We start from the raw sequence: 15,746 nt of genomic DNA, 5'->3' as shown, positions 1-15,746 counted from the left end.
AGTCGCTAAACTCCACTCACAGGGATGGGGGGGCACTGTGTTCGCAATGAGATTTGTCAAATCAGCCTCGCCCTTTCAGACACGAAATCTTATTTTACATTTTTAGACGGAAATGAGTCCCTTGAAAACATCACATGGGGCGACATTGTCAATAAGGAAGCTGGGGAGGAAATATGGTTATTTTTAGCTCACGGATAGAAAGATTTCCTTGTTTATACCCAGATCAAAGTCTAAGCATGTTGAATGTTAAGGTGTTTTGTTTGCATTTCCATCTCTTCAGGATCTGGCCCAGTATGTCAATGAGGTGAAGAGAGACATCGAGACTCTGCGAGACATCGACCAGTACCAGAAATCTATAGAAAACCTTGTGAGCTAAATCACACACTTCATATATATCACACACTTCATTTAAAACTAATGGGGAAACTTACTGTAGTCAAACTACACTTTTGATAAATTATCTAGCTTCATTATAAGCTAAAAAGACAAATTTTCCACCTCAGTAAGTTTTTTCAGGAGAGAATATCCCCATTGTGTTCCACATGCAAAAGTCTGCTGCCTCTGAAACAACATTTTATTTCACTGAGGTTATCTTAAATTGTTTTATTCGCCTTTTTAAAACAATAATAATATGTTTTTTACAAAATAAATTCAGATTTATTTGTAGAAGTTTTATCATGTATAAGTTTGATTTTAAGAACCTTAACTTCAATAATTAGATAACTAAGTTATTTTTGACATTTTGTTATTTTATGATATTGTTTAAATTGATTAGTATTACGTAATATAATTTATTTAAAATATGTAAATTTTTAAAAGTCTTTTTTCAGATACATAGGTTTATTTAACATGACAGGTATTTATTTGGGGGCTGCTGAATGTATGGACGTAATATACTGACGCATATTCAGTTTTTTACCCACCAGTTTATGTCCACTTAAGCCATAACGGACTGTGTTGACATGAGATATTCCACACGATGGTCATTTTGACATCTGTGTGTGTGTGTGTGTATTTGACCATTCAGGCGCAAGGAGAACTGATTACGCACGTGACAGAGAGAGAGATAGAGCGCTTCTGTTGTGTGTCATTCAGCGCGATTCCGCCTATCCCGCCTTCACTGACAGCAAGTTAATCGATAAAGAATTGTGATTGAATTGTAATTTTGTGATACGACGAGCTTAGCTACCTTTCATTTGGCTGTAGGCTGAAATTATATTTAACCCGCCAAAGTGGCTAGTGGGAGTGGATGTCTTACCCGCTACAGCTGAAATCTGCCCGTATTTGGCGGGTTGGTGGGTGTTAATGTCAAGTCCTGTGTGTGTGTGTGTATATATATATATATATATAAATAATTATTTATTATATCACTTATAATATATAATTTGTTTTTAAAACTGCTAATTAAACAATACAAAAAAAAAAAAACAGTATTCGTTCAGTATTTAACAAAATATATATTTTACATCAACAAATGCACGAAATGTATGCACTCAGTTTCTGGGAACTCTGTTAAGATCTTCACAATGAATGAGTGAAACATTAACCATTGAAACAAATCAGTTTACTAACATGAATCACACTTCGCAGTGCAACTTTTTAAGGAAAGCATATTTTAATATTTCTCTCTGTTGAAAGGTTGTGTGCTTCTTTATTCACACTACACTCAGTGAACACTTAGTGGGGGAAAAAAGCTACTGTATGTTACTGGAAAAGCTGAACTATTTTAAAAACAGCCGAGATGGTGTCAGACTACTAAAACTGCACTGATTTGCATCCCTACTTTTAGTTAGCTACACCCCAGCAAGTTAAGCAGAGACAGTATGAAGCTTTGAACAGTTTTTGTGGAGAAAAAAAACATCTTACTCAAGAGCATTGACCCCTAGCAGTGTACAAGCATGTCTGTAATGAGTTTGCTCCATTTCTGTGTTCTGCAGAATCAGTCTCTCCGTAACTACGGAAGACCGAAAGGTGACAGCGAAGTGCGAGTAGCTTCAGTCGACAAACGAGCCAAACAAGACAGGTGAGATGATTAAAGTGTGGAATACTGCTCAGCCTGAAACTCTGCCAGTCTTTACTAAGGCCTAAGGGTTATGAAGGTGTCACCCTCAGGCACTACTCTTTTATTTTCTCTTCCTCTTTTGATCTTTGCCTTTCTTCTGCTGCAGGCACATCTTTCTGTTTGACGCCGCTGTGATCGTATGCAAACGACGAGGAGATAACTATGAGATGAAGGAGGTGATTGACCTCCACTCCTTCAAGATCACCAACAACCCGACCTCAGAAAGAGAAAACCGAAAGGTGTGCAGCCGGTCTCCTAATTGCCTCCAAAGTTCGCTGCTCCAAAGCCGAGAGCAGCAAATGTGCTGTTATGCTGTCGTGCCATAATCAGTTACCGCAGTAGAGCTGCTTTCATTCGCACAGATGGTGTTTCCTATTAAAAACCGTCTAGTGACTGCTAACGAACGCAGCCGACACCAGACACAGCTAAATTAGAAAACATGATGTCGTTTGTTACTATACATTACGTGCTGCTGTGCCAGGGCAATTATTGGTTAGATAATTCTGTAAATATTACATGTACAAGAGTGTCTTTGAGAAATGAAGCTGAAGTTTTAAACATACAAGGTAAACATCATTATTACTTTTTCTAATACTTGCGGTTAGTGATTTAAACAATCCTTGTGCTACAGACATGAATCATGCCTCGAAATGTCCGACTTGTTGAGGAAAGGTGTTCATTTAAGTTAATTTAATATACATTTATTTATGTATATCTATTTGAAATCAATGTTAATCTTTTAAACTTTCTATCCATTAAAGACTCCTAAAAAAGTATCACAGTTTCCACAGACATTTTAAGCAGCAAACAACAAGAAATGTTTCTTGAGCAGTGAATTAGCATATTAGAATGATTTCTAGAGGATCATGTGACACTGAGGACTGGAGTAATGATGCTGAAAATTCAGCTTTGCCATCACAGGAATAAATTACATTATAAAAGTCATTTTAAGTTATTATTTTAAATTGTAATAATATTTTACAATATTACTGTTTTTACTGTAAACATTTAAAAATCTTACCAACCCCAGTCTTTTGAATGGTAGTGTACATAATATCTGGATATGGAAAGCATGATAATGCCAGGCCATAGAGGCTCTTTTTACTTGGGCAACTAAGCAATCATCCTGGACACCTTAGCAATGCCCTAGAAACCAAACAAAACACCTTAGCAACACACTAAAAGCCCTGTAGCATAGTGTCTGCAAATTTTTGCTTAAGAAAATGTAAAAATTTCATTTTTATTTATTTCATAAAACCAAATCTCTTATTTAAAGGTGCCCTAGAATTAAAAGTTAAATTTACCTCGGCATAGTTGAATAACAAGAGTTCAGTACATGGAAATGACATACAGTGAGTCTCAAACTCCATTGCTTCCTCCTTCTTATATAAATCTCATTTGTTTAAAAGACCTCCGAAGAACAGGCGAATCTCAACATAACACCGACTGTTACGTAACAGTCGGGATCATTAATATGTATGACCCCAATATTTGCATATGCCAGCCCATGTTCAAAGCATTACACAAGGGCAGCCAGTATTAACGTCTGGATCTGTGCACAGCTGAATCAACAGACTAGGTAAGCAAACAAGAACAATAGCGAAAAATGGCAGATGGAGCAATAATAACTGACATGATCCATGATTACATGATATTTTTTGTATTTTTTGTAAACTAAATGTTTCGTTAGCATGTTGCTAATGTACTGTTAAATGTGGTTAAAGTTACCATCGTTTATTACTGTATTCACAGAGACAAGAGCGTCGTTATTTTCATTATTAAACACTTGCAGTCTGTATAATTCATAAACACAACTTCATTCTTTATAATTCTCTCCAACAGTGTAGCATTAGCCGTTAGCCACGGATCACAGCCTCAAATTCATTCAGAATCAAATGTAAACATCCAAATAAATACAATACTCACATAATCCGACGCATGCATGCAGTATGCATGACGAACACTTTGTAAAGATCCATTTTGAGGGTTATATTAGCAGTGTAAACTTTGTTTATGCACTGTGTAAGGCAAGCGCGAGCTCCGTGGGCGTGGAGCGTGAACATTTAAAGGGGCCGCAGCATGAATCGGCGCATTTCTAATTATGCCCCAAAATAAGCAGTTAAAAAAATGAATAAAAAAAAATCTATGGGGTATTTTGAGCTGAAACTTCACAGACACATTCAGGGGACACTCATCTTGTAAAAAAACGTTCGATGGCACCTTTAAACAAATAATTTAAGACAGACAGGCCTAGTGTCAGGATGCGCAACCGCTTATTGAACTGTATTATACGTATGTTCACACTGCACACAAAAAAAGATTTGTTTTTCAAATCTATCTGTCCACACTGTCATTTCTTTCAAGTGATGAAATCTGTTCCATTTGTTCTACATCAGTTGCGATATGATGTAAGCGTCAGCCCAATGCTAGTAGACGATAACAGGATGACCCTGCTAGATTTGATGGTAGCATTTCGTCAGTCTTGCATAAACAACAGTGACCCCCTCAAACCATCATGCTTTGTACTCTCATCCTTGTTAGAGCATCTTTGATGTTTTGAATCAAAGGCCTTAAGACGGTGTTTGTCTTTGCTTTATCTGTGTGTGTGTTTTGCATTTATAACATGGATGTTCTTGCCTTCTCTGTCTCTTCCAGTGGTGCCACGGATTCTACCTCACACACAACCAGGGTCAAAACGGCTTTGAGTTCTTCTTCAAAACCAAGGAGCTGAAGAAGAAATGGCTGGAGCAGTTCGGCATGGCATTGTGAGTATGTGTGTTTGTGTTACAGCACTGTGTTGTTTTTCAGGTTTGTTATCTGTCTTGACAACAGACACAAAGGAATGATTTAGCTATGACAGTATGTCCTGGCCCTGATTCAAGACTAAAATACCATTAGTGTATATTTTTACAGAACAAACACAGTAATGAGGACAGACTTGCTTAGCCAAGCATTTTTGCAGTGGTGTACCTTATAAAACATAATGTGACCCAAAGGGTTTTCATTCTCTCAGAGAGGTTGGTTCAGTTTTGCAGATAGACTGGAGTATATACCAGGTATTTTTTTTCCTTTTCTTTTTGTATGTTTGGGTGTTTTTTGCACTTTTAAAGCTGGTATTTTAATGGACCTATAATGTTTCTTAAAACCTGTCATAAATTAGCTCTGCATGACCATTGTTCTCTGATCCTTACAGGAATATCTCACAGAAAATCTTTAATTCAGTTATTTACTCACCTTCAAGCTGTTCCAAACCTGTATTATTTTCTCTCTTCCATGGAGCACAAAAGAATCTTAGTTTCCCCATGTGGTTAAATTAAATGGGGACGGGTGCTTTCAAGCTTCAAAAAATAATGCACCTTACAAGTATAATAATAAAAGTACTCATGCACTATATTCCAAATCTTATAAAGTCATATTATTGCTTTGTGTTAGAAACAGACTCCAATTTCAACAAAACAATGCTACTCACTGATCATTTTCACCTCAAGAACTGAAGAATTGCTATCAATGGATCAGTGAGTTGAATCTAAGAACTACATCAGTGAACAAATCATTCAGGGCTGTGTTTCCCAAAAGAGTAATAGATCATTGAACCATTGCCACCAATGGTCTTTACGATCAACTTAGCTCACAATGCTTTTGAGAAACGCAGGCCAGATCACTGTATCAACTGACTCACTGAAAAGACAGGACTCAAAATAATGGTTCGGTCACAAATTGGACACAGGATCATGATCCCTCGGGAACGTGCCAAGGAGAGCCTGGGTGGATGCCAAGTGAAAAAAGTCTTTGCTTGTTCCTATTGTATGGATTCAGAAGATTTGGAAATTAGCCAACATGTTCTCCAACCAATACACCTATATAGGTCGTTTGTCACTTCCCTGAAATATGACCTATAGAAGCGTTTACGAAAGTTGCGCCCCTATCGACAACAGGACACACTCATTTTAATTCATGAAATTCGACCCATATGAGCGTTTGCTAAAGTTGCGCCCCTATCGACAACAGGACACTTTCATTTTAAAGGTGCCCTTGATTCAAAAATTGAATTTACCTTGGCATAGTTAAATAACAAGAGTTCAGTACATGGAAATGACATACAGTGAGTCTCAAACCCTTATGTAAATCTCATTTGTTTAAACGACCTCCGAAGAACAGGCGAATCTCAACATAACACCGACTGTTACGTAACAGTCGGGGTGTACGCCCCCAATATTTGCATATGCCAGCCCATGATGTTCCCAACATTATAAAAGGCATTAGACAAGGGCAGCCAGTTAACGTCTGGAGCTGCACACAGCCGAATCATCAGACTAGGTAAGCAAGAACAACAGCGAAAAATGGCAGATGGAGCAATAATAACTGACATAATCCATGATAGCATGATATTTTTACTGATATTTGTAAATTGTCTTTCTAAAAGTTTCGTTAGCATGTTGCTAATGTACTGTTAAATGAGGTTAAAGTTACCATTGTTTCTTACTGTATTCACAGAGACAAGAGCCGTCGCTATTTTCATTTTTTAAACACTTGCAGTCTGTATAATGCATAAACACAACTTCATTCTTTATAAATCTCTCCAACAGTGTAGCAATAGCCGTTAGCCACGGAGGACAGCCTCAAATTCACTTAGAATAAAACTTTAACATCCAAATAAATACTTTACTCACATAATTCGAAGCATGCATGCAGCATGCATGACGAACATCTTGTAAAGATCCATTTGAGGGTTATATTAGCTGTGTGAACTTTGTAAATGCGCTGTAATATAGTCGACAGCTGGTGTGGCAGGGAGCACGCGATTTAAGGGGGCGGCGCCGAGTGTAAATCAGTGCATTGTTAATGATGCCCCAAAATAGGCAGTTTTTTAAAATTTATTTAAAAAAATCTATGGGGTATTTTGAGCTGAAACTTCACAGACACATTCAGGAGACACACATCTTGTGAAAGAACGTTCTTGGGCACCTTTAATGCATTGTTCCCTTTTATCTGAGTCATATTTCGGGTTTCGCGTAACTCAATTGGCAGAGCATTGCAATATATAACAATATGCAATCATGTGATCATGCGATCATAGGTTCGATCCCAGGGAACGCATGTGCTCATAAAGTGTATATGCACTATATATCACTGAGGGTAGGTTTAGGGGTGGGGTGGCTGTAGTCGTTAATAAAAAACGAGTTTTGCTAAATGGAAATAGGACAAATGGTGTAAAAAGTCCACACATTGCATTTAAATAAACACGCATTTTGATTGGTAATGACAGTCATATGCCATTTCATGACGACAGATGTAACACGACACTGCCATTATTTTTACACCAGCTAGAGGGCGCATGACTTTAAAACGTAAATATAGGTCGTAATAAGGTGGTTGAAAAATGACCTATAAGGTCGTTTTTTTTGGAGGACAGTCTCAATATAGCACATGGAGCACTTTTATGTTCATTTTTTGGTAATTTTACTCTTTTTAAAGCTTATTTTAAAAATTTGTATGGGATTGGAACAACATGAGAATGAGTAAATAATGATATAGATGTCTTTTTTTTGGGGGTGAACTGTTCCTTTAAAGTGCCCCGTATGATACTTAATTTAAAGGTTCCAAATTTTGATTTGGAGGTTTCCTACAATAGGTTTACAAGCATCCAAGGTCAAAATACACTTTAATTTTCTCATTATATACATTGCCCAGTGTCTGAAACGGTTTAATAAAGGATTCAGTCTCTCTAAACCCCTTCTTTCTGTGAGCCTACTATGCTCTGATTAGTCAGATGGCTCAGTCTGTTGTGATTGGTCTACCGCTTACAGCACGTGCCGGAAACAAAACACCCATTGCTATATCTGAATTTCAGCTCTGGAGGCTTCCTCAGCACTTCATACACAGTGATACGAACAGTTGTTTGCAAATGAAGACTATAGGCTACGTGGATATGTGCAGGAAGTACGACTGGAATTACGGACGACTCGTTTCAGGCAATTCAGAATTGGTTCTTTCTTTTGGGAGACCAATTTTTATCCCAATTTTATCATACACTTTGATCTTTGAAACTGTGCAAACCTTTTACATTCACAAACAGCTATATTACATACTACATGAAAGATAATATCCGAGAAAGCACAATGGGGGTTCTTTAAACAAACTATTTTTGTTAAAGTACTGTACTTTAAAGGGTTAGTTCACCCACAAATGAAAATTCTGTTATCATCATTTCAAGATATTTGAAAGAATGCTGGTAACCAAACAGTTGATGATAGCCATTGACTTCCATAGTATGGAAAATATACTTTGGCAGTCAATGGCTAACTGCTTGGTTACCCAGATTCTTCAAAATATCTTCTTCTGTGTTCAGCAGAAGAAAGAAATTTGTACAGGTTTGGAACAACTTGAGGGTGAATAAATGATGACAGAATTTTCATTTTTGGGTGAACTAACCCTTTAAGAGTTCAGTATGTAAATAACTGAAAGTAATAATGATTCTGTTTTGATATTTAAACATGGGTGGTGATGTCATATTACACATTAGAATATTTCTATTTCACAGTTTTATTTAATTGAAGCAAGATAAATCCTGTTTTCAATGATATGACTTCTGTGTTATTTGTACCCATCCAGAGGCTTTTTATATTCCTTCACTTTAATTTGATTCTTTTCACTATTCTTAGGAGAATCAGAGATTAAAGTAAATCTTTGTATTATGAAATACTAACGAAATAAGTGATTCCACAGTGTACCTGTGAGAAAAGAAAAGAGAGTGAGAGAAAATATATTTATAATTCCAGGCTGATGACAGCAACAATCAGTAAAATGCAAATGAAAAATGCTATAAAACATCTGACAAGTGATCTACCAAATTTCAGACGTCATATATATCCAAAAAAGGCACATCCACACACACACACACTCACACACACACACACACACACACAAAACCCCATTGCAATAAGATGGGAGAAAAAAAGTGTAATGCACCAAAGACAGGAGACAGGGCTCTGATTAATTAGATAACACATTTTTAACAGATTTATCTGAAGGGCTCATTAATTCTGGAGAACAGTGATGAGTCAGTGCTCTCTTTCTCTCTGTCATGTGTCATCAGATCAGTCTACAACTGAAGCTGATTGGATATCAGTGCTTTTACATACTCAGAGCTCTAATGACGACATCAGCACGCACAGACAGCTCTCTCATCTGTCCGTCATCTGTTAATGCCTTTATTATGAGGGCACTCGCAGCTCAAGGGTTATTCAAGATGGATCGAGAGAGAGAAACAGAAAGCGGGTGGAGGGTCTTGGACTATAAAACAGTAATAGAGACACAGATGACATCATGACTCCTGCCCTGCTGATGCTGTAATTAGTGGTGCATGCTAAGACAGCAACACTATTGCTTTAGCTCATACTACATAATAATATAAAACAGATCGTAAATTAAAATATAAATGGAAAAGTAATTTTGTTATGTGTTATATATGCAGTACATTCAAGGATGTTGTTAAATAGTAGCATTGAGTTTTACAAGGTCGCCATTAACGTTTTTTTTTTTTTTTTTTTTTCAGAAAATACAAATATCTAGTTACCCATATGTGTCTTAAAGTGATAGTTCACCCAAAAATGAAAATTCTGTCATTAATTACTCACCCTCATGTTGTTCGGAACACAAATGAAGATCTTTTTGATGAAATCTGAGAGCTATGCAACACTTTAACAAGTGTAAAACTAATCCATATGAATTGAGTGGTTTAGTCCAAATATTCTGAAGAGACACGATCACTGTATATGATGAACAGATTGAATTTAGGCTTTTTATTCACATATAAACATTGATCATTGAACATAAACAGAACCTGATTGATGCGCGAGAACAAACCTTTTGCGGAAGCTCAAACATGCTGTGTAACACATGAGAATGAACCTCATTGGTTCTCACATGAGCAAACATGAGCTTCTGTTTACCACAACTGATGTGTGAGTTGATGAATGCTTATATGTGTATAAAAGCCTAAATTAAATCTGTTCAGCGTATAAAGCGATGGAGTCTCTTCAGAAAATTTGGACTAAACCACTCAATTCATATGAATTGGTTTTATGATCGCTTTATGAACTTTTTGAAGCGTCAAAGTGGAAGTTGTGTAATTGTCTATGGAGGGACAGAAATCACTCAGGTTGCATTAAAAATATCTTAATTTGTGTTCCGAACATGAACAAAAGTCTTACGGGTTTGGAACGACATGAAGGTGAGTAAATGATGACAGAGTTTTCATTTTTGGGTGAACTATCCCTTTAAGAGGCAATCACAGCTGATTGGAAGAAGGGAGCAGACTACATATGGAAACAAGCGGTTCTGTGTTCACAAGTTACGTTCTGCAAAGTCTTCAATCTTGTTTTTAACACCCACTTTCTCTATCTGTCTCTCTCAACAGATCGAACATCTGTCCAGAGAGCGGGAAAAGTAATTTCCATGAGTTCCGCATGCACACCTTTGAGACGACCACATCCTGCAGCTCGTGTAAAATGCTGCTGAGGTAAGCTTACCGTTGAAGCTTTGTGAAATGACACAGTATACCCACAATGCACATTAATGAGATGTTTGGACCTAGAGTAAAGTAAGGGTGTGTATGGATCATTATCGCTTTGATAATGGCGTATGTGGGCGTGGCTAAAGAAACGCTACTGGTTCCCCTAGTTACATGTAGATCATTACTGAATAATTTATTTCTATCTATCTATCTGTTTTCTTAGAGGAGTCTTCTATCAAGGGTACCGCTGCTCCAAATGTGGTGCTGGCGCCCATAAGGAGTGTCTCGGCAGGGTGGACGTCTGTGTCAAAAGCAGTGCCGGTGAGCCCTGCATCCAACACAATAAACTCTTTCTAACAATTTGTGTGCATGCACATTATGAATCATCTATTTACAGAGCTGCGCTGGAGCCTCTGGCTCATGTTTCAGCGTTATGTGATGTCGTCTTACCTCACTGCACACTAATGATTGACCTACACTGTAGTGTAACAGACAGGGCAATAAAAGCTGTCAACACACAGAGATTCTTAATAATCTAACCTAGGCCACATAGATAAGCTTGATGTCTGATGACAAACAGACAAACAGGCTTGGCTGGCTTCCTGAACTCATGATGTATGCATGTGTGTGTGCGCCTGCCAACAGTGCCACTTCTTATTGTTCTAGGCATTAGTCAGGCTTCTATAGAATTTCCTTGTTCCCGCTTTTAGGCACAGCTGAGCTCTCTCTAAACCTGCATCAGTTCTGCACATCCCGTGTCCTATTAGCTCATTTGATTGTGCTTTAATCTATCAATAACAACAAAACACAATATGAACAGAAAATGAAAAAACAAAAAGACCCCAAAAAGGGTCTGGTAGATTCACTAACTCTTAAAATTATCTCTCATCGCAGGAAGGACGATGTGAGATTCTGCTGTATCACATTTGGCTTCTAAGGAATTTAGGCACAAAATAAAAGGGACAGATCAGATCAGATTAGTTCATGTAGAAATGTTCTACCTTTACCACGACAGATATATCATCTTGAATTTATTTTTTTATTTTTTATTTTATTTTTTATATGATTGGTTGCAGTTTTTATTAAATCTTAGTTTTTATACAAGCAAGCATAGATGGAATTTATGTAATCAATTTATTAATTTAGTCAATATATTAAAGCAATATATACAGGTGCTGGTCATATAATTAGAATATCATCAAAAAGTTGATTTATTTCACTAATTCCATTCAAAAAGTGAAACTTGTATATTATATTAATTCATTACACACAGACTGATAAATTTCAAATGTTTATTTCTTTTAATTTTGATGATTATAACTGACAACTAAGGAAAATCACAAATTCAGTATCTCAGAAAATTAGAATATTACTTAAGACCAATACAACGAAAGGATTTTTAGAAATCTAGACCAACTGAAAAGTATGAACATGAAAAGTATGAGCATGTACAGCACTCAATACCTAGTTGGGGCTCCTTTTGCCTGAATTACTGCAGCAATGCGGTGTGGCATGGAGTCGATCAGTCTGTGGCACTGCTCAGGTGTTATGAGAGCCCAGGTTGCTCTGATAGTGGCCTTCAGCTCTTCTGCATTGTTGGGACTGGCATATCGCATCTTCCTCTTCACAATACCCCATAGATTTTCTATGGGGTTAAGGTCAGGTGAGTTTGCTGGCCAATTAAGAACAGGGATACCATGGTCCTTAAACCAGGTACTGGTAGCTTTGGCACTGTGTGCAGGTGCCAAGTCCTGTTGGAAAATGAAATCTGCATCTCCATAAAGTTGGTCAGCAGCAGGAAGCATGAAGTGCTCTAAAACTTCCTGGTATATGGCTGCGTTGACCTTGGACCTCAGAAAACACAGTGGACCAACACCAGCAGATGACATGGCACCCCAAACCATCACTGACTGTGGAAACTTTACACTGGACCTCAAGGAACGTGGATTGTGTGCCTTTCCTCTCTTCCTTCAGACTCTGGGACCCTGATTTTCAAAGGAAATGCAAAATTTACTTTCATCAGAGAACATAACTTTGGACCACTCAGCAGCAGTCCAGTCCTTTTTGTCTTTAGCCCAGGCGAGACGCTTCTGATGCTGTCTGTTGTTCAAGTGGCTTGACACAAGGAATGCGACAGCTGAAACCCATGTCTTGCATACGTCTGTGCGTAGTGGTTCTTGAAGCACTGACTCCAGCTGCAGTCCACTCTTTGTGAATCTCCCCCACATTTTTGAATGGGTTTTGTTTCACAATCCTCTCCAGGGTGCGGTTATCCCTATTGCTTGTACACTTTTTTTCTACCACATCTTTTCCTTCCCTTCGCCTCTATTAATGTGCTTGGACACAGAGCTCTGTGAACAGCCAGTCTCTTTTGCAATGAACTTTTATGTCTTGCCCTCCTTGTGCAAGGTTTCAATGGTCGTCTTTTCGACAACTGTCAAGTCAGCAGTCTTCCCCATGATTGTGTAGCCTACAGAACTAGACTGAGAGACCATTTAAAGGCCTTTGCAGGCGTTTTGAGTTAATTAGCTGATTAGAGTGTGGCACCAGGTGTCTTCAATATTTAACCTTTTCACAATATTCTAATTTTCTGAGATACTGAATTTGTGATTTTCCTTAGTTGTCAGTTATAATCATCAAAATGAAAAGAAATAAACATTTGAAATATATCAGTCTGTGTGTAATGAATGAATATAATATACAAGTTTCACTTTTTGAATGGAATTAGTGAAATAAATCAACTTTTTGATAATATTCTAATTATATGACCAGCACCTGTATATGTGTGTGTGCTTCCCACTTTTAATGTAAACAACTTTTTGTGGGTGTGAATACAATACAATAATAAAAGATAAGGACACATGTTGATTTATTTTCACTGGAAATTTCCAGACATTGAAAATGAAATTAGTTGAAGTTACACGCGCAGGGTGTGTGTTTGTCAAGTCTTGCCTCTTTGATGTTTTGTACACAAGGTTCCACTCTGTGTTTGTATGTGCACGTCTGCGTCTACGCCTCTGTGTTTTTTGTGTTACTAGCTCTTGAGGTGTACGCTAGTGCAACAGGACAAAGTTCACAGTGTATACTCCGAGTACAGGCCAAGCCTCTCCCTCAAGAGCCAATGAGACTGGCTCCCGGTGCATAACTCCGTCTAGTCCGGCCCCTCATGTCAATTTAGCTCGGGCAGCTGTCAGGTACCTGCAGCGTAGCAAAACAAATCGTAAATGTTCACAGCACACTGTGTTCCACACACTCTAATGACTGTCTGTACAGTGTGTTTATTCTGAAATTGTAGATTCACTCTAACCATGCCTGTCTTCAATATGCTTGCAGATTCCAGCGCTTTAGGATCACAGGTGAGGTTTTTGTTCCTTTTCTGTAAATCTATGGTGTAGTTCTGCCCCGCAGGGCCTCATTTACTCGTATTGATTTCCGTTTAAAATTAGTACTAAAGAATTTTCTCTTTTACAGTGCACTTTAAAGTTGCTGCATCATTATTTACAGAATTGTTTTTGAAGAAATATTACTTTATTAAAGTTTGATGCAATAGTTATGGGGAAACATTATGAGATTGTTTCTAGCCCTGAGTTCATTGCAGTTTAGAATGATATATATGTTATGGATTGTGCATTTATTTAATTGCACACCATTTTATTAATTGCATCGCTTGCAACATAACACCACAGTCATCATTTTGCAATAACAAACCCAATGTCATTTATATAGCATGTAATAAGGATATTGACATGCAATTTGCCCAGAGTGCAGTTCAACACTGATGGTAAATTGCATGGAGGAAATTCTTCATTCTCCATTCTTTGTGCATATGTTACAGGATGAACGTGTTTTGTGCAGTGGTGTGACAAACAGTGTTTACTTGTCAAATTTAATGATGAGATTAATTGTGCTTTTGCACAAAGTTTTACTTAATTATCAAATCATTAATGCATTGCAATGTCTGTGAGTGGCAACAGTATGAATCATGTGATTTATTTACTGTGATTACAGATTGGAAAACCACCCTGTCGTGGAGTAGACGCAGGTAAATACAATAAGTCACATTTTGCATTCTTTAAGGGACAGTTCACCCAAACATGACTAACCAGCATGCTGTCATTTCTGTCAGTGAATCACAAAAGGATGGTTTTTGAAGCTATTTTTAATACAAGATTTTTCAAAATTGTCCTTTTGGGATTTACGGAAAAAAAAGAACAGTATTTAGGCTTGGAATTACATGTTAATGCATATAACGATTGCATTTTAGGTGAACAGTTCCTTTAATTCACAGTTTGGCATTTACTGCATTGGAATTTGTATGTTCGTCATTGCTATGGCTATGGGGTTTCATAAATGATCATTCTTACAAAACATGCATAGTCTTGTACATTACATACTTCTTCAATCTGAGCCAGATTGCATATTCTTAGTAGTCACTGAGCCGTAGTGTTGACATTTGCTGTAAAGGCAAGCTCATACATGTAATTAGGGCTTAGTGTCAGATTTAAATCAGATAAGAGCGGGAAACACAATATGTGAAGACATTTAACCACTGTTGCTCCGTTTGCTAGCGTAGATAGGCCCAATACTTAACCCACTTCTCCCAGTGCATGTTCACTCATTTTAATTGTATTATGTAGTAGGTGTCTTAAGCTGTGGAGAGCTTCTTCAGTTCAGAAGTGTGAGCTTCCCTGACCCTCAGTCTAAACTATATTAGCACAGGTAGTTTAGGCCTCCACAGAAGAGTATTCATGTCCTACTTTAAAGAATCTTTTCTTTTACTTGTATGATTTTTTGAGTAACCTCCTACTCTGAGTAACCTCTTACTCTGAATTAATAACCGCTCCCAAATACATCATGGTCTGGTGATTGGTTTGGGCCATTTTAATCGGACTTAATCAACACTTGATAATGGGTGCTTTAACATTTTTACAGAAACACCTTTTGACCGAAATATGTCCACAAGTGAGCCTTTCGACCATGGTGCGACCAAGTTTTTTAAAAGTGTACATTGCTTTTACATTTTATTTTAAAGGGTTAGTTCACCCAAAAATGAAAATTCTGTCATTAATTACTCCCAATAAAGTCGTTATTTTGTTTTTTTGGCAAACAAAAACTATTATCGTCGCTTCATGACATTAAGATTGAACCACTGTAATCACATGAACTGTT

General features: G+C 37.4%; 1 protein-coding gene across 2 annotated transcripts in view; it reads left to right on the top strand.

Annotated features, from left to right (window-relative positions):
* LOC125258247 (guanine nucleotide exchange factor VAV3) overlaps nucleotides 1-15,746 on the top strand; it is a 69,906-nt gene that overhangs the window by 30,908 nt on the left and 23,252 nt on the right. For both annotated transcript variants that reach the window (XM_048175143.1, XM_048175144.1), the window contains exons 11-18: nucleotides 281-367; nucleotides 1,938-2,023; nucleotides 2,169-2,301; nucleotides 4,718-4,827; nucleotides 10,482-10,583; nucleotides 10,801-10,898; nucleotides 13,911-13,933; nucleotides 14,586-14,619. In XM_048175143.1, the coding sequence (XP_048031100.1) occupies nucleotides 281-367; nucleotides 1,938-2,023; nucleotides 2,169-2,301; nucleotides 4,718-4,827; nucleotides 10,482-10,583; nucleotides 10,801-10,898; nucleotides 13,911-13,933; nucleotides 14,586-14,619 (673 nt within the window). The remainder of the gene's footprint in view (nucleotides 1-280; nucleotides 368-1,937; nucleotides 2,024-2,168; nucleotides 2,302-4,717; nucleotides 4,828-10,481; nucleotides 10,584-10,800; nucleotides 10,899-13,910; nucleotides 13,934-14,585; nucleotides 14,620-15,746) is intronic.

Source organism: Megalobrama amblycephala, linkage group LG22, assembly GCF_018812025.1.
Source record: "Megalobrama amblycephala isolate DHTTF-2021 linkage group LG22, ASM1881202v1, whole genome shotgun sequence".
Classification (NCBI taxonomy): domain Eukaryota; kingdom Metazoa; phylum Chordata; class Actinopteri; order Cypriniformes; family Xenocyprididae; genus Megalobrama; species Megalobrama amblycephala.
Note: the sequence above shows the minus strand (reverse complement) of the source record. Positions and strands in the feature narration are given on the sequence as shown.